The 24233-nt window shown below is 44.2% G+C and overlaps 1 protein-coding gene across 1 annotated transcript in view; it reads right to left on the bottom strand.

Moving 5' to 3' along the window:
• Positions 1 to 263: 263 nt before the first annotated feature.
• Positions 264 to 24233, bottom strand: part of LOC139387925 (3',5'-cyclic-AMP phosphodiesterase 4D-like) — a 65231-nt gene continuing 41261 nt past the window's right edge. The window contains exons 6-15 of the mRNA XM_071134309.1: positions 23064 to 23176; positions 9712 to 9802; positions 8733 to 8902; positions 6124 to 6222; positions 5848 to 6012; positions 5346 to 5445; positions 3954 to 4108; positions 3664 to 3786; positions 686 to 868; positions 264 to 552 (exon numbers count right to left, since the gene is read on the bottom strand). Of these exons, the coding sequence (XP_070990410.1) occupies positions 277 to 552; positions 686 to 868; positions 3664 to 3786; positions 3954 to 4108; positions 5346 to 5445; positions 5848 to 6012; positions 6124 to 6222; positions 8733 to 8902; positions 9712 to 9802; positions 23064 to 23176 (1475 nt within the window). The 3' untranslated portion in view covers positions 264 to 276. The remainder of the gene's footprint in view (positions 553 to 685; positions 869 to 3663; positions 3787 to 3953; positions 4109 to 5345; positions 5446 to 5847; positions 6013 to 6123; positions 6223 to 8732; positions 8903 to 9711; positions 9803 to 23063; positions 23177 to 24233) is intronic.

Raw genomic sequence — 24233 nt, forward strand, 5'->3', positions numbered from 1 at the left:
GTGTAGTGAGGAGAGGCCTGGGCTTGAGCAGGGCAATGTGCACTTTGGAACTCATGATGACTCAGTGTTACTGACATCATGGCAATTACTAGTATTCACCTCATCCCTTGATGTTGTTGTAACGTGACAGTCTCTCTTTCGCAGTTTGGCAACCCGCACCGTTTTACCTGCTGCTATGTATCAGCTCCTCTCTGCTCCTCCTCGCCCTTCTCTTTCTCTTTCCCCTCTCCCTCCACCAACTCCACCATACTCGGTACAGCGTTTTTCGAGTCACAACTATTCTTCTCCTCTTCCCCCTCCTCCGGTTGACTCCCGCTGTCTTTCTCCGTGTCCGTCTCTGTCCTCCTCCAGTGTGAGCTCGAACTTCAATTCGGCCCCAGGGAGGCAGCTGTGGTCAGATTTGTTCGGGGTGGGCAAGGGGCTCTGGGCGATGGTGCTCTTGTACCACTCCCTGTTGTCCTCCAGAGTCTCCAGGATGTCCTGGGCGTCAGGGTGCACCAGGTCAGCCCAGGTCTCCCACAGTGGGTGGACGATGCAGTCGATGAACCCCACCTGGAGAGAAAATGTGTATCAGCTTGAGTTTGTACTGAAATAAATTGTCAGGTCAGATATTGACTTTCTTTGTGTGTGTGTGGGCGCTCTTGTGCACATGTGTATATACACTATATGTGTGTACTGTACTTACCTGGTTCTTCTGGAAAGACGTGTTGTGTTTGTCACACATGGGGCTGATCTCCATGCCTCTCTCCCTCTCCCTGTCCCCCTGGCTGAAGAACTCTTCCATAATGCGGTCGGTCCACTGGCGGTACAGCTGCAGGGGCTTGGTGGGATTACTGAGGTCTGCACAGTGCACTATGTTCTGGAGTACCTGGAGAGAGAATTAGAATAGAAAATCCCCTTTATGCAAACACATGAACAACCATCACATTTCAGCCCTCACATATGTAAAACAGCAAAAGAAGCAATGATTAAAAGATCAACTGTAAACCTCTCGCATTATCAACGGCACATAAAACATTCTGCAGGCCCCAAGAGAGAGGAAGGGAGAGAAGGAGAGGGTCAGGTAAAGATGTAGTCACAAAATTAACATATGTTCTTAGTTTGACCCAGCATGCAGCATGACAACCACTGGCTAGCTACTTGTATGACTGAATGATGGAGAATGCTAGTGAGGGCAGGCTTAGCTAGAAGTGTTTGCGCGCCGGAGGCCTATGGACATGTCGACGAGCAGCAAGCTAGCACAAGCTATAGACAAGTGGATAGCTACAGTTTGCAGGCCAGTCCACATTGTGGAGGACAAAGGCTTGAGGGACATCGTTCAGATCGCATCAAACGACTCAACTTATGAGTTACCCTCGAGAGCCAGAGCCACCGTTGTTACAAGAACACACGAGCTGTACGAAAGCGGAGCAGTTGAAACATGCAACAGCTGTTGCTCTCATGGGAGAGCACTGGACTTTGGTGAGTAACCACAACTCGCTTGGGGTTACTGCGCACCACATTGAGGAATTCACACGCTCTGGCCGTATTCAAGACAGAAGAGAGGTACTATGCTGAAAAGTGCGCAGACCATTTCATGGATGTTGCAAAGCAGTCAAACATTGGAAAAAAAAGTTACCACACTTTGCACAGGCAGTGCACGGAACATAATTGCAGCTGCGAGACATCTGCCTATTGAACACCTGTCCTGCACTGCGCACAGTCTCCAAAGGTCCATCACAATGTTGGGTTTGACAAGGCCTTAGTCAAATGCAGAAAACAATGTGTGCATTTCCAACACAGCCCACCAAATTCTGCAGAGCTAGGACAACAGCAAGTTACAAATGGGTCACTCACAACAAGATGTAATTCCACTCTGGAAATGGTCAAGCGTGTCCACAGAAACCAACAACCACTGAGAGATGCTCTGGCCCAACAGAAAACAAACATCACCATGCCAACCACAGCTGAACTGGAGAAACTGCAGAACCTGGAGACACTACTGGAGCCCTGCAGGTTATCTTCTTTCTCACACTATTAATGTTCTAATATGATTGTGTGTGTCAGTGGAGGCTCTTCAGAGGAGGAAGGGGAGGACCATCCTCCTCAGTGAATTTCATAAAAATGTAAATTGTAAAACATAAAAAAAGTTATTCAATACAAAACCTAGGAGGCTCATCGTTCTCACCCCTTCCCATAGAGTTACACAGTTAGAGCGCTTGACATGTCCACCCAATCAAAGGATCAAATAATTAATCTAGTACTGAAAGCATAAGCCACAGATAGCTAGCACTGCAGTGTATAAAATGTGATGAGTAGTTGACTCAAAGAGAGAGAAAAACAATAGTTGAACAGTTTTGAGTAAATTAATTTCTTCCAAAATGAAGAAGCCAGAGAGAAAGATTTTGTCATTTCACTTATTTAGCTAGCAAATGCAGCTAGCTAGTTTAACCTACTGAAACACCCTGCTCAAACAGAGGGATGCTATGTTAGCTAGTTGGCTATGTGAGAGGGATGCTATGTTAGCTAGTTGGCTATGACAGAGGGATGCTATGTTAGCTAGCTGGCTATGACAGAGGGATGCTATGTTAGCTAGTTGGCTATGACTGAGGGATGCTATGTTAGCTAGTTGGCTATGACAGAGGGATGCTATGTTAGCTAGTTGGCTATGACAGAGGGATGCTGTTAGCTAGTTGGCTATGACAGAAGGATGCTATGTTAGCTAGCTGGCTATGACAGAGGGATGCTATGTTAGCTAGTTGGCTATGACAGAGGGATGCTATGTTAGCTAGCTGGCTATGACAGAGGGATGCTATGTTAGCTAGCTGGCTATATCAGAGGGATGCTATGTTAGCTAGCTGGCTATGACAGAGGGATGCTATGTTAGCTAGCTGGCTATGACAGAGGGATGCTATGTTAGCTAGCTGGCTATGGCAGAGGGATGCTATGTTAGCTAGCTGGCTATGACAGAGGGATGCTATGTTAGCTAGCTGGCTATGACAGAGGGATGCTATGTTAGCTAGCTGGCTATGACTATCCAACACAACACTGGAACTCTTCCAAGTAAAGGTAAGCTTTTGGTATTACTCATTTATTTCCACCGGGGCCCCCCGGTGTAACTGCTTACTGACTATACACTTTAACTTTACTGCATGATTGTAGCTGGTTTACAAACGCGTTAGTTCTATTAGCTATGCTGACTAGGACGTTACTTTAGCTAATATGGTGACAATGATGTAGGCTGTGTGTAGCGGTTTGGCTTGGAAAGGTTTTCGCCTGGTCACAGAGCTGATGTGTTGTGCATTGAAGTCCACAAGAGAAGGGACAAGGTGAGAGAAGGAGAGAGCATTGAAGGAATACAACGTGGCTACTATGAAAGTGAACTGTGTTTACGTGTGATCAGGGGTGTTGAAAAAAATAATGTTGAACTTTTTCTTATTTTTTTAAATCTGAAAAACGGAAGCAAACTGAACAAAACGGGGATAAACATATCTGAATTTCTCCAATAGAAACACTGGTTTGCAACTGTTGGACTAATGATTACACCCTATTTCAGCTAGAAGCAGGAAAGAGTGTGCAAGCGGTATTCAATGACACTTTCTACAACCTGACCATGACATTACAAAAGACGTAATTGCGACCAGTTTTGCCTGCAGGGTGACGATATGTGAAGTAGCAGCCAACCTGTAGCCTGTCATTGTAGTTATCTAGTAGTAGAACTCCAGAGCTGGTGACTTTCTTGGTCTCCACCATGGTCTTCAGGTCCGCCAGAAGATTCACGTGCTTGGACATGTCAGTAGTTAGTACCTACAGGGACAAATAACAACATGTTGAATTGGGTGCTAAACTGGAACTCACTCACTTTCATTTGACAAATATTTTGCAATATTCATATCTGTATCACTCACTCATTAATTAATTCATCCCTTTACTAGCTAGGTTCATCCACCCAACCACCCATCCATCCCACTCACTATGTCTATGACCATTTTCCGGAGCGACTGACGCTGTTTTTTGGTCAGGTTCTGGAAGATGTCACAGTTCTCTTCCTGCAGCAGCTTGAAGCCCACGGCCAGGTGGTGGTTCTCCAGGACTGACGAGTCATTGTACAGGAGGGCCAGCTCTGAGTCTGGAGAGAAAACACAGATAAAAGCACATGGTTAGAAAGCAGTTTTTCGGACATCATTTTGAATATTAGAGTAACATACTTCAGGGTAATATTCATTAGGTATTTCTAGAGAAGCACGTCCATTTTTGCGAGTGTGTGTGTGTCTGTAGATTTGATTTGGTATCTCACTCCCTCTCTTTGCCACAATCATGCACGCTGCATATTGAATAAAGTGAATCAAGTAGTCAAAGAAACATATTGGGACACTTTTACTACACACACACGCACAAGCGCACACTCTCAGACACAACACACAATGCCTACTACTCTAGACTAGACAAGTCAAATATATATCTCTATCTATTGCACATACGCAGGCGCACAGTCACACACACAAAATCACACACACGCGTGTCCACGCAAGCTCACATGGACGCACGCACGCACACACGGATTCCAAAGGATGGTCCAATTAATTTGTTGCCATGGTGGCTAGGCTAACACATGTTATGTCATATCAGGATTGCGTAACTGGTCAGGATCAAAATCCGCTCCCAGTCAATCAGCCTAGAGAACAGACAGTCCAATCCCAACATTGTATAATCTTATACTAAGACAATGAATCCGGTTTCAATATGAATCAATGTACCCTTCATTCTATCTACAATACCATGTAGTTTGAACTGAGTTCATTTGTCTTGCAAGGCAATATTTTCTAGCCTGGTCCCAGATCTGTTTTTGCTGTCTTGCCAACTATACGGTCATTGTCACGCTAAAGTTGTTCATGTCCATAGGAGATGATTATACAGCACAAACAGATCTGGGACCAGGCTACATGTTTTTCCCATTGGTAGATAACTGTATGTATTTATAACTGTGAGTACCATGTCTCCCAGCCAACTCACTCACTCACACTCTCTCTCTCGGAATGATAGAAGTCTCTTTGTGTCCTCCACAATGAACTCATATGGAGTCATCGCCTCCTGTCTGCGTGTCTAATGAAGGGGATTCCCCGAAGTGCAATGGATCCAATTCTTTTACACACTATGTTTGTAAAATAATCACTCAAAGACAAGCATTTCGACACACCCGCAATAACATCTACTAAATATGTGTATGTGAAAAATAAAAATTGATTTGAAGAGAAAAGCTCATCTTAAAACAGCCATCTACTTTAGCACTGCGATAAAAGGCAAAAACGGCATGTCATGTGAGGTCGAAAAGCTCATAACTGCAAAGCATGGGAAAGACCACTCACTGGTACTGATGAGAAACTGGTTGGAGACCCCCGGGTGGTCTACGTCATGAATAGCACTGGCAAAGATGGCAGCAAGGATTTCCAGGTCTGTGAACACAGCCTGCGAAGACAAGAGGTGTAATATGAGCACAACAAAACAATGAACACAATCTCACTGTATGAACTTCACTGTTCAATCCATCAAAACCAGGGTCATTCAAAAGGGAAGAAAACAGAGAGGGACTACCTGGACTTGTCGAATAAGAAACTATGATCTTTGTTATCCATTGCAAAATGTTTTAAACCGTTTTCTGTTGCCTGCCCTAATGAACACAACTCAGGTTACATTTAAAGCAAGTTTTAAACAAGACAAATATAAAAACAGATATAATTGCTGTGTTAAAAACACAATATTATTAACAGAACATAAGCAAAAAAGTTAAGAGGTGGCCATATTGACAGTATCAAATCCTACCAACAAAGTTTCCCCCCATAAAGAAACGGAGATGGTACATTCCCCTACCTCTAGAACAGGCGTGGACAGAAGCACGTGAGTGGATTGGGTGACATCAGCAGCATGGATGTTATTGTGATAGGCTAAATCGCCATGGTAATAGTCTTCTAGAGTCATCAGGTAAGTTATAAAAGTGTCTAATGGTATTTTGAATGTTTTAAATAAATGTCTTTCCTGAAAATGAGAGAACATGAGACATAATGTCAGAATTATGGGTCAACTGACAGCTATTCACACATACTACTCCGACACACACACACAGTAAATTCGTATAAACGTTCTTACCTGAAAAATTGTGTGCATCATTACTGTTAAAGGCCGGTTCCCCGAAAGCTCTGTGACTTTGAAAAGATTAAGGCCCCATTTATTGATGTCCTCAAGCTCCTGAAATCAGACATCATGGCCCGTTTTAGACACACCACTTTCCTCCAAACATACACTACCTGGCCAAAAGTATGTGGACACCTGCTCGGCAAACATCTCATTCCAAAATGGTGGGCATTGATATGGAGTTGGTCCCCCCTTTTGCTGCTATAACAGCTTCCACTCCTCTGGGAAGGCTTTCACTAGATGTTGGAACATTGCTGCGGGGACTTGCTTCCATTCAGCCACAATAGTAGTAGACTCACAGTCAGCGTTCCAATTAATCCCAAAGGTGTTCGATGGTGTTGAGGTTAGGGCTCTGTGCAGGCCAATCAAGTTCTTCCACACCAATCTCGACAAACCATTTCTGTATGGACCTTGCTTTGTGCACGGGGGCATTGTCATGCTGAAACAGGACAGGGCCCCAAACTGTTGCCACACAGTTGGAAGCACAGAATCGTCTAGAATGTCATTGTATGCTGTAGTGTTAATATTTCCCTTCATTGGAACCAAGGGGCCTAGCCCGGAACATGAATAACAGCCCCAGACCATTATTCCTCCTCCTCCAAACTTTACAGTTGACACTATGCATTGGGGCATGTAAGGTTCTTCTGGCATCCACCAAACCCAGATTCGTCCATCGGACTGTCAGAATGTGAAGCATAATTCAGATGGTGCAGCGTTTCCACTGTTCCAGAGTCCAATGGAGGTGAGCTTTGCACCACTCCAGCCGACGCTTGGCATTGTGCATGGTGATGTTAGGCTTGTGTGAGGCTGCTCAGCCATGGAAACCCATTTCATGAAGCTCCCTACGAACAGTTATTGTGCTGATGTTGCTTCCAGAGGCAGTTAAGAACTCGGTAGTGAGTGTTGAAACCGAGGACAGATGATTTTTACATGCTATACGCCCTTCAGCACTCGGCAATCCCATTCTGTAAGCTTGTGTGGCCTACCACTTTGCGGCTGAACAGTTGTTGCTCGTAGACGTCTCCACTTCACAATAACAGCACTGACAGTTGACCGGTACAGCGCTAGCAGGGAAGGAATTTGATGAAGTGACTTGTTGGAAAAGTGGCATCCTATGACGGTGCCACGTTGAAATTCACTGAGCCCTTCAGTATGGGCCGTTCTACTGCCGATGTTTGTCTACGGAGATTGTATGGCTGTGTGCTTGATTTTATACACCTGTCAGCAATGGGTCTGGCTGAAATAGCAGAATCCACAAATTTGAAAGGGTATCCACATACTTTTGACATCTAGTGTATTATAAGGAGAAATGATATACATTAATACACAATAACACATTTTCCATGACAAAAATGCATAACTCCGGTATAGTCTGGAATTCAACCAAAACAACATTGTAGGTTTATCCGTACTGCGCTGTACAAAATCACATTCTAAGTAAAGATGTTTCGAGACAATGTCTGTATCACAGTCTAACAACAGACAATTAAGAGACAAATAACGCGAAGCCAGTATCATCTTAATAATATAGGGTGTATCATCACAGCTACTTCGTTACTTTTCTGGATTGGGTATTCACACCACATAGCATGTTTGGTTGAATCCAGCCAATCTCCCGTATTACCACATGCCCTGTATGCCAATCAGCAATCCACTGTGGCGTAGCATTATATAGGTGACCCTTTAATTAAAGCCATTCTATTACCTGGATCTCAATAGAATCAATTTAGTCCATATCACTATATGGGAAATTTACTGAGGTGACACTTTTAGGCATCCTATCACCAGCAACTTGATTGATTTTGGCCTAAATCTGAAGTGGTGATTCGTGCTAGACGTTTAATAAGCACAAGAACATGGGTTAGCTCTGGTGGTCATCTCCAGCTAGCTACGATGGTGCTGTAAAGTACTATAATGGAACTATAGTAGGGAAAGTACTATAGTACTGTAGGAGGGAAAATGACTAGAATAAAAATAGAGTGATACAACAATGAAGAGGCCCGGGTCAGGCTACACTTCACCTTGGGAAAATTACAAAAGTCCAGAGAAAGGCCCAGGCAAAACTCAAAAGGACATTATGTAGCTAGAGGTTAACGTGGTGCACAATTGTGTATTACATCAATAACTTAGCAGACGCTCTTATCCAGAGCAACTTACAGTAGTGAGTGCAAACATTTCCATACTAGTCCCCCGTGGGATTTGAACCCACAACCCTGGTGTTGCCAGCACCATTCTCTACCAACTGAGCCACATGATATGTTCCACATTGTAACAACAACATTAAATGTGTGTGATATGTTATGATTATGATATGTTGTGATCCCAGACTGCATCTTTAAGTTCCTTCCTCAAGGGCACAACAGTATTTCTTTCCTAAGTTCATAACAGATAAATAGTTGACTTTAGTCTGTAAAACAAAAGCGCCACCAAAAGACTGCTCCTATATCTGATTGTTTTATCTACCTTAGTTGAATACCCTGATTGTAAGTCGCTCTGGCTAAGAGAAGCTAAGAGCGTCTGCAAAATGACTAAAATGTCAATATAATGTCAAAATGCTCCTTCACCGTTGCCAGTTTGTCGTCTGTCCCGGCCTTGACCCCAAAGGGGGGTATATTAGAGTTGGAGAGGCTAGTGGTCTTCACACCACTCATCTGAATCATGGGCTTGGCATTCTTCTTGTCCGTCTTCACTTTCTGCATCTCGGGGCATGGCCTCTCCGCGCTATGCTGCTTGTCTGGGGAAGAGTGAAGGAATGAGGGGATAGATATAGGACGAGAGGGAGGGACTGTTAGACAATACACAAAGTTATTTGTTGTTGTTGCATATTTAATGCTTGTTGGCTGAAGCCTAACTTGAGATCACACTCTCCAATAAATCATGCATTGATGTCAATTGGGGACTTGATTTTCACACCCTGATCTCAGGTTAGGATTGGTCCTCATTGACTAAACAAACATGGTTACATTTTATCAAACGATATGGATTGTTATAGGGCAATTCCGTAACGGATTTACACTGAGAATGGTATAGCAAAAAGTATACCAAACAAAAAACATTGATTTCAAAGTTTAACAAACCACAGAACTCTACGGACTACTTAACAATTTCACCGATTTAAAAAAAAATAAAAACACATTTACAGGAAGAACTGTGCAGATACAAAGTTGGGTAACAGATTAAAACTGAGGGATATTTTACCATCATTCTGTTACTAAACTTTGCATCTGCATATTTTTCCTGTAATTGTTTATTTGTTTTACTGTGTAAATTGTTGAAAGTAGTCATTGTGCATAGAGTTGTATGGTTTGTTAAACTTTAAAAGCAATGTTTTTTGTTTAACATACATTTTAAAGTGAAAAATCAGAGTCTCAGTGTAATTCTGTTATCGTGGAATTGCCCAATACCAAAATTATTTGGAGGCTTTTCGGCTATTGGGAGTTTCAGTTTCAGGGGACATTTTTGTGGACTGAGTGATTGAGACTCTTTACATGTACTTGTTGTTATAAGTACTGACAACCAAACAGCAAGGGCAGTCAGTCTTACCTAAGAAGGTTCTGGAGATGAACTCAGAGACCTGGGTCCCCGAGCAACTCATCTGAGACAGGTTAGACAGCTCCCTGTTCAACATCTTGAACTGGACACAGAAAGAGGGAAGAGAAAGAAAATGAGATAGAGAGGGGGGGATTACTCCTGTGCATATATGACATTGTGTAGAATATAAAAGGTAAATAATAGCATACTTAGCATACATACAGTGGGGAGAACAAGTATTTGACACTGCCGATTTTGCAGGTTTTCCTACTTACAAAGCATGTAGAGGTCTGTAAATTTTATCATAGGTACACTTCAACTGTGAGAGACGGAATCTAAAACAAAAATCCATAAAATCACATTGTATGATTTTTTAAGTAATTAATTTGCATTAATTAATTAAGGTCACAGTTATGAAAACTTAGGACACTAAAGAGGCCTTTCTACTGACTCTGAAAAACACAACAAGAAAGATACCTAGGGTCCCTGCTCATCTGCGTGAATATGCCTTAGGCATGCTGCAAGAAGGCATGATGACTGCAGATGTGGCCAGGGCAAAAAATGGCAATGTCCGTACTATGAGACGCCTAAGACAGAGCTACAGGGAGACAGGACGGAGAGCTGATCGATCGTCCTCGCAGTGGCAGACCACGTGTAACAACATCTGCACAGGAAAGATACATCCGAACATCACACCTGCGGGATAGGTACAGGATGGCAACAACAACTGCCCAAGTTACACCAGGAATGCACAATCCCTCCATCAGTGCTCAGACTGTCCACAATAGGCTGAGAGAGGCTGGACTGAGGGCTTGCAAGCCTGTTGTAAGGCAGGTCCTCGCCAGACATCACCGGCAACAACGTCGCCAATGGGCACAAACCCACCATCGCTGGACCAGACATGACTGGAAAAAAATGCTCTTCACTGACGAGTAGCGTTATTTTCTCACCAGGGGTGATGGTCGGATTCGCGTTTATCGTCGAAGGAATGAGCGTTACACCGAGGCCTGTATTCTGGAGCAGGAACGATTTGGAGGTGGAGGGTCCGTCATGGTCTGGGGCGGTGTGTCACAGCATCATTGGACTGAGCTTGTTGTCATTGCAGGCAATCTCAACGCTGTGCGTTACAGGGAAGACATCCTCCTCCCTCATGTGATACCCTTCCTGCAGGCTCATCCTGACATGACCCTCCAGCATGACGATGCCACCAGCCATACTGCTCGTTCTGTGAGTGATTTACTGCAAGGAAGGAATCTCAGTGTTCTGCCATGGCCAGCGAAGAGCCCGGATCTCAATCCCATTGAGCACGTCTGGGACCTGTTGGATCGGAGGATGAGGGCTAGAGCCATTCCCCCCAGAAATGTCCGGGAACTTGCAGGTGCCTTGGTGGAAGAGTGGGGTAACATCTCACAGCAAGTCCATGAAGAGGAGATGCACTGCAGTACTTAATGCAGCTGGTGGCCACACCAGACACTGACTGTTACTTTTGATTTTGACACCCCACCCTATGTTCAGGGACACATTATTCAATTTGTTAGTCACATGTCTGTGGAACTTGTTCAGTTTATGTCTCAGTTGTTGAATCTTGTTATGTTCATACAAATATTTACACGTTTTGTTTGCTGAAAATAAACACAGTGAGAAGATGTTTCTTTTTTTTGCTGAGTTTATCAATAGCCTCGCAAAGTCGCTGCAGCCAGACAATTTTCTCATGGATGCTGTCCGAATGTTCAACCGGTGTCGCTCATTCAGCCGACAGAAACTTTTAAGAGTCTCCTCCACCCGTTACGGGGTCTGAGCCACCGAAGACTCCCACCATTAGCTCTAACAAATTGAAAACCCTAGTCATTGGCGGCTCCATTACCCGCAGTATTAGACTTTAAAAGAATCAGCGAGCGAACATACACTGTTTACCAGGGGGCAGGGCTTCCGACGTAAAGGCTAATCTGAAGATGGTGCTGGCTAAGGCCAAAACTGGCGAATTTAGAGAGTATAGGGATATTGTTATCCACGTCGGCACCAATGATGTTAGGATGAAACAGTCAGAGGTCACCAAGCGCAACATAGCGTCATCGTGTAAATCAGCTAGAAAGATGTGTCGGCATCGTGTAATTATCTCTCGCCCCTCCCAGTTAGGGGGAGTGATGAGCTCTACAGCAGTCTCACATCTCAATCGCTGGAGGAAAACTGTTTTCTGCCCATCCCAAAAGATGATGGACTCCATCCTAGCTGGAGCGGTGCTCTCATCTCATCTATGAACATAAACATAGACAGGGCTCTAACTCCTCTAGCTCCACAATGAGATAGGGTGCAGGCCAGGCAGCAGGCTAGCCTGCCAGTTTAGGGGAGTCTGCCACAAGCACAGTCAGTGTCGTCAGCTCAGCTATACCCATTGAGACAGTGTCTGTGCCTCGATTTTTGATTGAGCAAAACAAAACATGGCGGTGTTCGCCTTAGCAATCTCACTGGAATAAAGAACTCCTCCATTCCTGTCATTATTGAAACATCACAATTTAGGGCTACTTAATTTTAGATCCCTCACTTCCAAAGCAGTTATAGTCCATGAACTAATCACTGATTAAAATCTTGATGTGATTGGTCTGACTGAAACATGACTTAAGCCTGATGAATTTACTGTGTTAAATGAGGCCTCTCCTCTTGGTTACAGTAGTGACCTGCGCATCTAGCAAAGTCAGAGGTGTTGCTAACATTTACGTTAGCAAATTTAAATTCACAAAAAAATGACTACGTTTTCGTCTTTTGAGCTTGTAGTCATGAAATCAATGCAGCCTACTAAGTCACTTTTTATAGCTACTGTTTACAGGCCTCCTGGGTCGTATACAGCGTTCCTCACCGAGTTCCCTGAATTCCTATCAGACCTTGTAGTCATGGCAGGTAATATTAACATTTTTGGTGACTTTAATATTCACATGATAAAGCCAACAGACCCACTCCAAAAGGTTTTCGGAGTCATCATCGACTCCAACATGTCTCTGAACCTACTCACTGCCACAGTAATACACTGGACCTAGTTTTGTCCCATGGAATAAATGTTGTGGATCTTAATGTTTTTCCTCATAATCCTGGTCTATTGGACCACCATCTTATTACATTTGCAATCGCAACAAATAATCTGCTTAGACCCCAACCAAGGATCATCAAAAGCCATGCAAAATTTCTTAGATGCCCTTCCAGACTCTCTCCACCTACCCAAGGATGTCAAACTACAGAAATCGGTTAACCATCTAACTGAGGAACTGAATTTAACCTTGCGTAATACCCTAGATGCAGTCGCACCCCTAAAAACAAAAAACATTTGTCATAAGAAACTAGCTCCCTGGTATACAGAAAATACCTGAGCCCTGAAGCAAGCTTCCAGACAATTGGAACGGAAATGACGCTCCACTCAACTGGAAGTCTTCCGACTAGCTTGGAAAGTCAGTACCGCACAGTATCGAAGTACCCTCACTGCTGCTTGATCATCTTATTTTTCCAACTTAATTGAGGAAGATAAGAACAATCCAACATTTATTTTTGATACTGTCGCAAAGCTAACTAAAAAGCAGCATTCCCCAAGAGAGGATGGCTTTCACTTCAGCAGTGAAAATTCATGAACTTCTTTGACAAAAAGACCATCATTAGAAAGCATATTACGGACTCCTCTTTGAATCTGCGTATTTGTCCAACGCTAAGTTGTCCTGAGTCTGCACAACACTGCCAGGAACTAGAATCAAGGGAGACACTCAAGTTTTTTAATACTATATCTCTTGACACATTCATGAAAATAATCATGGCCTCTAAACATTCAAGCTTCATACTGAACCCTATTACACCTAAACTACTGAAAGATCTGCTTCCTGTGCTTGGCCCTCCTATGTTGAACATAATACAATGGCTCCCTATGCACTGGATGGGTACCAAACTCACTAAATGTGGCAGTAATAAAGCCTCTCTTGAAAAAGCCAAACCTTGACCCAGAAAATATAAGAAACCATCAGCCAATCTTCCATTCCCCTCAATTTTTTTTAGAAAAAGCTGTTGCGCAGCATCTCAGTGCCTTCCTGAAGATAAACAATGTATACAAAACGCTTGAGTCTGGTTTTAGACCCCATCATAGCACTGAGACTGCACTCCTGAAGGTGGTAAATGACCTTTTAATGGCATCAGACCAAGGCTCTGCATCTGTCCTCGAGCTCCAAGACCGTAGTGCTGCTTTTGACACCATTGATCACCACATTCTTTTGGAGAGATTGGAAACCCAAATTGGTCTACACGGACAAGTTCTGGCCTGGTTTAGAACGTATCTGTTGGAAAGATATCAGTTTGTCTCTGTGGATGGTTTGTCCTCTGACAAATCAACTGTAAATTTCGGTGTTCCTCAAGGTTCCATTTTTAGGACCACTATTGTTTTCACTATACATTTTAACTCTTGGTGATGTAATTTGGAAACATAATGTTAACTTTCACTGCTATGCGGATGACACACAGCTGTACATTTTGAAGAAACATGTTGAAGCTGTCACGCCCTGACCTTAGAGAGCCTGTTTATTTCTCTATTTGGTTAGGTCAGGGTGTGATTTGGGTGGGCATTCTAGTTTTCTATTTTTTTGTTGGCCGGGTATGGTTCCCAATCAGAGGCAGCTGTCTATCGTTGTCTCTGATTGGGAATCATACTTAGGCAGTCAGTTTTCCACCTGAGTTTGTGGGATCTTGTTTTTGTTCAGTTACTGTGTAGCCTGCAGAATGTTATGTTCGTTTATCTTTTGTTGTTTTGGGGTCTTCAGCTAAAATAAAGTAAGCTGTACACTTTCTACGCTGCACTTTGGTCTTATTCCGACGACAGACGTAACAGAAGCCCCAAAATTGGAAGCCTGTGTTTCAGACATAAGGAAGTGGATGGCGGCAAATGTTTTACTTTTAAACTCGGACAAAATAGAGATGTTAGTTATAGGTCCCGAGAAACAACGAGATCTTCTGTTGGATCTGACAATTCATCTTGATGGTTTCACAGTCGTCTCAAATGAAACTGTGAAGGACCTCAGCGTTGCTCTGGACCCTGATCTCTCTTTTGACAAACATATCAATAATATTTAATGGACAGCTTTTTCCCATCTTCATAATATTGCAAAGATTTGAAACTTTGTCCAAAAATGATGCAGAAAAATGTATCCATGCTTTGATGAAACAAAAAAATAGAACTGTTTGGCCATAATGACCATCGTTATGTTTGGAGGAAAAAGGGGAGGCTTTGCAAGCTGAAGATCACTATCCCAACCATGAAGCACGGGGGTGGCAGCATCATGTTGTGGGGGTGCTTTGCTACAGGAGGGACTGGTGCACTTAGCAAAATAGATGGCATCATGAGGAAAGAAAATTATGTATATATATTGAAGCAACATCTCAAGATATCAGTCAGGAAGTTAAAGCTTGGTCGCAAATGGGTCTTCCAAATGGACAATGACCCCAAGCATACTTCCAAAGTCCTGACCTCATCCTATAGAAAATTGGTGGGCAGACTGAAAAAGCAAGGAGGCCTACAAATCTGACTCAGTTACACCAGCTCTGTCAGGAGGAATGAGCCAAAATTCACCGAACCTATTGTGGGTGCTTGTGGAATGCTACCCGAAACGTTTGACCCGACTTAAACAATTTAAAGGCAATGCTACCAAATAGTAATTGAGTGTATGTAAACTTCTGACCCACTGGGAATGTGACCTCACAGTGAAATGCTTACTTACAGGCTCTAACAGTGCAAAAAAGGCATTAGGTGAACAACAGGTAATTAAAGAAATAAAAACAACAGTAAAAAGACAGTGAAAAATAACAGTAGCGAGCCTATATACAGTAGCGAGGCTATAACAGTAGCGGGGCTATATACAGGCACCGGTTAGTCAGGCTGATTGAGGTAGTATGTACATGTAGATATGGTTAAAGTGACTATGCATATATGATAAACAGAGAGTAGCAGAGGTGTAAAAGAGGGGTTGGGGGGGTCACACAATGCAATTTGGTTAGCCATTTGGTTACCTGTTCAGGAGTCTTATGGCTTGGGGGTAAAAACTGTTGAGAATCCTTTTTGTCCTAGACTTTGCACTTCGGTACTGCTTGCCATGCGGTAGTAGAGAGAATAGTTTATGACTGGGGTGGCTGGGGTCTTTAACAATTTTTAGGGCCTTCCTCTGACACCACTATGTGTAGAGGTCCTGGATGGCAGGCAGCTTAGTCCCAGTGATGTACTGGGCGGTACGCACTACCCTCTGTAGTGCCTTGCGGACAGAGGCCAAGCAATTTCCATAACAGGCAGTGATGCAACCAGTCAGGATGCTCTCGATGTTGCAGCTGTAGAACCTTTTGAGGATCTGAGGACCCATGCCAAAATCTTTTTAGTTTCCCGAGGGGGAATAGGCTTTGTTGTAGCCTCTTCACGACTGTCTTGGTGTGTTTGGACCGATCTAGTCTGTTGGCCCCGTCAATGAGAATGGGGGGGGGGGGGTGCTCAGTCCTCCTTTTCCTGTAGTCCACAATAATCTCCTTAGTTTTGGTTATGTTGAGGGCTAGGTTGTTATTCTGGCACCACCCAGCCAGGTCTCTGACCTCCTCCCTGTAGGATGTCTTGTCATTGTCGGTGATCATGCCTACCACTGTTGTGTCCTCTGCAAACTTAATGATGGTGTTGGAGTCGTACCTGGCCATGCAATCGTGGGTGAACAGGGAGTACAGGAGGGGACTGGGCACGCACCCCTGGGGGGCTCCATTGTTGAGGACCTACCCGCCAGGAAGTCCAGGATCCAGTTGCAGAGGGAGGTGTTTAGTCCCAGGATCCTTAGCTTAGTGATGAGCTTTGAGGGTACTATGGTGTTGAACACTGAGCTGTAGTCAATGAATAGCATTCTCACGTAGGTGTTCCTTTTGTCCAGGTGGGAAAGGGCAGTGTGGAGTGCAATGGAGATTGCATCATCTGTGGATCTGTTTGAGCGGTATGCAAATTGGAGTGGGTCTAGGGTTTCTGGGATAATGGTGTTGATGTGAGCCATTACCAGCCTTTCAAAGCACTTCATGGCTACGGACGTGAGTGCTACGGGTCTGTAGTCATTTAGGCAGGTTGCCTTCGTGTTCTTGGGCACAGGGACTATGGTGGTCTGCTTGAAACATGGTCGTCCTGGTAATCCGTCTGGTCCCGCAGCCTTGTGAATATTGACCTATTTAGAGGTCTTACTCACGTCGGCTACGGAGAGCGTGATCACACAGTCTTCCGGAACAGCTGATGCTCTCATGCATGCCTCAGTGTTGCTTGCCTCGACGCGAGCAAAGAAGTGATTTAGCTCATCTGGTAGGCTCGTGTCACTGGACAGCTCGCTGCTGTGCTTCCCTTTGTAGTCTGTAATAGTTTGCAAGCCCTGCCACATAAGACAAGCGTCGGAGCCGGAGTAGTACGATTCAATTTGCCTGTTTGATGGTTCATCGGAGGCCATAGCAGGATTTCTTATAAGCTTCCGGGTTAGAGTCCCACACCTTGAAAGCGGCAGCGCTACCCTTTAGGTCAGTGCGAATGTTGCCTGTAATCCATGGCTTCTGGTTGGGGTATGTACGTACAGTCACTGCGGGGACAACGTCCTCAATGCACATATTGATAAAGCCAGTGACTGATGTGGTGTACTCCTCAATGCCATCAGAAGAATCCCTGAACATGTTCCAGTCTGTGATAGCAAAACAGTCCTGTAGTTTAGCATCTGCTTCATCTGACTACTTTTTTATAGACCGAGTCACTGGTGCTTCCTTCTTTAATTTTTGTTTGTAAGCAGGAATCGGGATGATAGAATTGTGGTCGGATTTACCAAATGGAGGACGACGGAGAGCTTTGTGGCGTCTCTGTGTGTGGAGTACAGGTGATATAGAATTTTTTTCCCTCTGGTTGCACATTTAACATGTTGATAGAAATTAGGTAGATCTGAATGCACTGTATGTGTGTGATGACTTGGCCGGGTTTAGTAAAGAGCATTCTTGCAGAGACACTCCCCAGTTACTCATTCTTACTTAACTGCAATACAACTGAACTCATGAACTCTATTATGTGATGTGATGCATGTAACGGTGACTAACCCCATTCTGTACAAATTTGCGCAACAGCGACATTCAAACGAGGCTGCAATGAAAACTAATGGGACTGCAGCGACTGTGTTGACATCAACATCTGGGGTGTGAACTACGTTTCTATTCAAGCGTTGATTGACATGGTAATGGCCCGACAGTATTGGAGAAAAGTGGAAAAAACGGACCCCTCCGATGCTGTACGTTAAATTGTTGCGTGTCATGACATAAAGCAACTAATTCTGTCATACATCCTGTCTCCACCAGGTGTAGCACACCAATCACCGTTTAAAAACAAGAAAAGGGACAGGGTAAGGGGGGATACCTAGTCATTTTTTGCATCATAACTGAAAGCTATCATGACTCTCAAAAGCCTCTGTTTACATCTGAAGATCACATTAGCACCGGCCTAAAACCCTGATTCAAATTCGACACAAACCTTCAAATGTGTATATAAACTCTTTATAGTGTTTTATTTACATTTTAGAGGTGATAAGGTGGACAAAAAGTTATTTCCCCACATGGCTCATCTCCCCCTTTCACTATCACGCAGTAGGTTTCACTTCCCCACCCGCCATTTTTAAAAAGACCCGAAGGAGCTCATTGCCTTCTTGAATCATGCAGAGATGGGCATCATCTCGTCATTGATTTTCTTGGAAAAGGGTTGGAAAAGGGGAGAAATTTTGCTTTACAATGGTATTGACATTACAGTTGATCTGGATGTATTACGTTTTTGGGGCGCTAAAATAAGGTCAATTGTACAGACCAGCACGATGTACAAAAGTGAGTTAGTTCATGCTAGGTGAGTCAAGTTGGAATCCAAATGAGAAAAAGGGCACTGGATCAGCACAGAGGTGTATGTTATGGTATGGTCTCTAATAAAGTAGTATAATCAAACTGTGACCTTATGTGATGAATGCAATCACATTAAGGAATATTTAACATGCCTGCTAAGAGAGAGACAGACGCACACGCATACCCACAGTCTTGTCTCCTGTCTCTCTCTCCCTCTGGCCACTGTTGCTGCTCTCACCCAGAGCACAGGGCCGGGATTGAATTGATGTCAGGGTTTGCAGGTCTGTGCACAGTGTGAATGTGTGTGCTATCATCAGTATGCAGCTGGGCAGAGCGATGCAGGTGAGTCAGGCGCATGCTCAGTGCTGCGGGAAAAACAAGAAAACAAAGGGAGTGGAAAAGGGGAAAGGAAGGGTTGAAAGAGAAAGGGGTCATATTGCACTTCTTAAGGCTTCCACTAGATGTCAACAGACTTTAGAACCTTGTTTGAGGCTTCTACTGTGAAGTGGGTGCGAATGAGAGGGGATTGAGTCAGATGTATGCCGGAGAGGCATGAGCTGACCACGCACGTTCACGTGATAGTTAGCTTGCATTCCATTGCAATTCTACAGACAAAGGAATTCTCCGGTTGGAACATTATTGAAGATGTATGTTAAAAACATCCTAAAGATTGATTCTATACATCGTTTGACATGTTTCTATGGACTGTAACGAAACTTTTTGACTTTTCGTCTGCACCTAGTGATCGTGCGTCATGAATTCTGCTTTTTGTGACTCCTCTCTTTGGCTGGAAAAATGGCTTTGTTTTTCTGTGACTAGGTACTGACCTAACATAATCGTTTGGTGTGCTTTCGTCGTAAGGCCTTTTTGAAATCTGACACTGTGGCTGGAGTTACAACAATTGTATCTTTAAAATGGTGTAAAATACTTGTTTGAGGAATTTTAATTATGGGATTTAATTTAATTATTTCTGTTGTTTTGAATTTGGCGCCCTGCAGTTTCACTGGCTGTTGACGAGGTGTCCCACATACCCTAGTGAGGTTAAGGGAATGTTCTCCTTAACTTTAAAACCCAAAAAAACATTCTAAAAGGGTTTTTACTAACATACATGGAATATTTCCCTTACAGCAGCCATCTAACGAAGCATCGGGAGTGCTGGCGTTCTCATTGGTGGTGACGCCGGGTCCGGGGGGCCGCCGCCTATAGAACCGGGGGTGCCTAAGCCAGCACGTCTGGCTTCCACGCCCTAGCTGGCTCGAGAGGTTTTCTTGTCCCGGTTGGCTCAGCAGGCGCCCATCCCACGTCAGGTCTCAGCCGGCTCACCAGGCGTCTACGCTTCAGCCGGCTCATCAGGCTCCCACCTGCCAGCGGGATCATCAGTCTGTCACGCCTTAACTGGGTAGTCAGGCTCCCACGCCTCAGCCAGTTCGCCAGGCTCCCATGCCCCTACCGGTTTGTTGGGACTGGGTATACCCAGTTGTTTGTGCCTGTCTTGTTTCATGCTTGTTCCTTGTTCCTCATTAAATGTTGACTCCCCGTACCTGCTTCTCATCTCTGGCGTCGGTCCTTACACTTTCAGAATTGTTAGCTGGGTTTTGCTTCCCATTGATAAATTGAGTAGAAATCGTGCACCAATAACATGTTATAAGCCTGTTATTAATTGTGATTTTTAATATAGACAACATGAAAGAATGTTAAAATTAGGGAAAATCTCTCTATATTTTTTTACCATTCTGACATTCTCCAGTTGCGTTCGAATTTGACCATTGTGACATGGATCAATGCATATCCACTTTCTATGTTGTGGAGGACCAAGGCAGTCAGCCCACGACTGGCATATTCACACACTCTGGCCCAGATCTGTGGCATCGGCCCAGGGAAGAAGAGCCGCACACAGGAAGAGCCGGACTGGTACACCAGGCTACCCGGACTGGCCCCGACCTTCTTTCCAGCACACACACACACACACACACATCAGTTGGCAACACACACACTTACTAAAAAAATCACTCTGTCAGAAAAATTAACCCTTACATACACACATATTATTATCCGCACAAACACACACATATACACACACTGCCATAAAAATACTGGGCCGTAGATTATTGCTATAATCAGTTGATATCTTCCAGTCTAACAAATACAAGGTGTTGCAGTAATGGGCAACATATGTGTCACATACTGGAAAAAACAGTCGTTTGCACGCTAGAGGTCAAACCAGAACCTGTGACAAAAACAGCAACAAAGCACACACACGCACGCACAAACTGCCCCAAACATAGTTCCCTCGCGATACACAGTGACAAAACTACTCAGGCAGAAACACATTCTGCTGCCTTTCATTCCTCTTCGACATGGTCGAGCATACTAATGACATCAGTTATCGACTGGAGACAACTCCGGAGTCTCCCTGAGACTGGCTCCCTGCGACGGACATCTTGGATCTAAGTGAGGTGCTATCCAAGAGCCTGTCTAGCTGCTGCTACGTGAGCTGATCAACAGTGGGGCAGCGAGTCTGACTCTGTGTGTCTCGCTAGGCTAGTTATTAGCTGCTCCCAGGGGGAACACACAGGTAAATGACTGGGTAATATGACAATTTATTAGCTACACTTAAGAGACCTACACCCCATAGGGCGAGCAAGGGTTAACTAACAGCGCCATCAAATAAGAAGCCGCTTGGAAAGCAGCGAGCAGGAAGTGATATAACCAGAAACAGCAGTACTGTACACATGTTCAACTGAAACACCCCTATAATAAGGAATTCAACCTGCAGTATTACTGTTCTTTCCAACAAACCGCATCCTCTACAAGACAGTCAACAATCCATCCACCTGTAACCTTCATATATGTCATGTGACTGTGGACAAAAAGAGAATTGCTCATAGGTGAAATCGTCAGTGTATATCGTGCCTGGTACACAACATGAGTACTGTGCATTTGGGTGCAATAATTAAATATGCAGGAGATTTTTGACCCTTGAGATATAACCTAAGGCTGTAGTTGTGTTATTGTCATATGTCTCATGATGGTGCTGATGTTCTTTGTACATTTCAGTATCTTACTGGGCTCAGAGAGAGAGAGAGAGATGTGACTGGTCACTTATGATCACACTCTGTGTCCTCTCTCCATCCCGTTTTGAGACTTAGACCTAGGTCACAGACCATGTAGGCTTGCTGTAAAGCGCTAGCTCAACCAAATCCACTAGAACGTCATGCCTCTGCCCTGTTGCTCACACTCTTTCACCCAAAGCATACGCACCTAGAAATCAAATCAAATTTTATTTGTCACATACACATGGTTAGCAGATGTTAATGCGAGTGTTGCGAAATGCTTGTACAAGTAATCTAACTAACAATTCCAAAACTACTGTCTTGTACACAGTGTAAGGGGATAAAGAATATGTACATAAGGATATATGAATGAGTGATGGTACAGAGCAGCATAGGCAAGATACAGTAGATGGTATCGAGTACAGTATCTACATATGAGATGAGTATGTAAACAAAGTGGCATAGTTAAAGTGGCTAGTGATACATGTATTACATAAGGATACAGTCGATGATATAGAGTACAGTATATACGTATGCATATGGGATGAATAATGTAGGGTAAGTAACATTATATAAGGTAGCATTGTTTAAAGTGGCTAGTGATATATTTACATCATTTCCCATCAATTCCCATTATTAAAGTGGCTGGAGTTGAGTCAGTGTCAGTGTGTTGGCAGCAGCCACTCATTGTTAGTGGTGGCTGTTTAACAGTCTGATGGCCGTGAGATAGAAGCTGTTTTTCAGTCTCTCGGTCCCAGCTTTGATGCACCTGTACTGACCTCGCCTTCTGGATGATAGCGGGGTGAACAGGCAGTGGCTCGGGTGGTTGATATCCTTGATGATCTTTATGGCCTTCCTGTGACATCGGGTGGTGTAGGTGTCCTGATATTGATGCGTTGTGCAGACCTCACTACCCTCTGGAGAGCCTTACGGTTGAGGGCGGAGCAGTTGCCGTACCAGGCGGTGATACAGCCCGCCAGGATGCTCTCGATTGTGCATCTGTAGAAGTTTGTGAGTGCTTTTGGTGACAAGCCGAATTTCTTCAGCCTCCTGAGGTTGAAGAGGCGCTGCTGCGCCTTCTTCACAATGCTGTCTGTGTGGGTGGACCAATTCAGTTTGTCTGTGATGTGTATGCCGAGGAACTTAAAACTTGCTACCCTCTCCACTACTGTTCCATCAATGTGGATAGGGGGGTGTTCCCTCTGCTGTTTCCTGAAGTCCACAATCATCTCCTTAGTTTTGTTGACGTTGAGTGTGAGGAACATGTGAGCCTACTGTAAAGAGCTATCTCAAAATACACTAGCCAACACCATGCCCACTGCCATGTGGCAGTTGGTCTCACTCTTTCAAACAAAGCGTATAGCGAGTATTGTGAAGATAGCTACTACTTAATTATTACTACTAATACTAAGTAGATAGTGGTCTTACCTTGGTGGAGGCCCTCTCGCTGACAGAGTGTCTGGTCTGCAGGGTCTCCAGCTGGTCCAGGCACCAGTCCAGCTCCTCCAGCATCTCCGTGGCCAGCTTCTGGTTGGCCTCCTCTGGAAGAGGGAGACAGGGGACAGGGACAGGGAGCGGTGGTGAGTGGTGGTGGTCAGTTTTGAGGGGCTTGACAGGGCTGTGCGATGTCATCTCTTGTGTTTCATCGGTGATGACTCCGTAGACGAGCACCATGCCCAGGTTGCCAGTGTGGAAGCATGGGTGACTCTTCATAGTAAGGGGAGCTCAGGGTGCAAAATCTGGCAATGGTGATGATAGCGTCTCCCCAGAGAGAGATTTAAAAGGGGGAAAAACTTGTGTCTGAGATGGTCTCTAGTTGCAGCTAAGTGTCTTTGATAACCACTAAAGCGTCAATCACCCATCTGTCCCTCTCCTGATAGTAGTTACAGTAGTAGAAGTAGTTCTAGAATCCCAAGGAGCGAAAGTTCCACTGAGGGCAGTTATAGTATTCACAATGCACAGTTCTACAATCCAGAGTGAGAGGTTCCACAACATACAGTTTGAGTATCCACAGTTCTAGAATCTAAGGGGGAAATAGTTCTATAGTGTCACAATAGAATGAGTCCAGCCTTCCAAAAACACAGTAAAGCAGCCCCCCTGCTCCACGAGTAGAAAACAAAACACACACGCATGAAATCCAGTGGTTACACACAAATCTTTCAACGGTCCGGACGGAGATGTGCTTTATCCAGCCCAAAAGATTCCCAGATCTGGGATAGCAGGAAAATCTGTGTCATGCATCACTCCATGATCCACACCAGGCTACCCAGACTGGACGGGAGTCACAGATTCAAATCTGAAAATGTTTGAAGTTGCCTCTAACTACTGAACCAGGGTCAGATGTCTACTGAACCCCCTAATGGTTAAGGTTGGGCTAAAATTAGGGTAACTTGGTCCTAGGTCTTTACCACAGGTGCAACACAGACAGATACAGTGCCTTGCAAAAGTATTCATCCCCCTTGGTGTTTTTCCTGTTTTGTTGCATTTACAACCTGTAATTGAAATAGATTTTTATTTGGATTTCATGTAATGGACATACACAAAATAGTCCAAATTGGTGAAGTGAAATGAAAAAAATTACTTGGTTCAAAAAATAAA

The sequence above is a fragment of the Oncorhynchus clarkii genome, chromosome 29, assembly GCF_045791955.1.
Source record: "Oncorhynchus clarkii lewisi isolate Uvic-CL-2024 chromosome 29, UVic_Ocla_1.0, whole genome shotgun sequence".
NCBI lineage: Eukaryota > Metazoa > Chordata > Actinopteri > Salmoniformes > Salmonidae > Oncorhynchus > Oncorhynchus clarkii.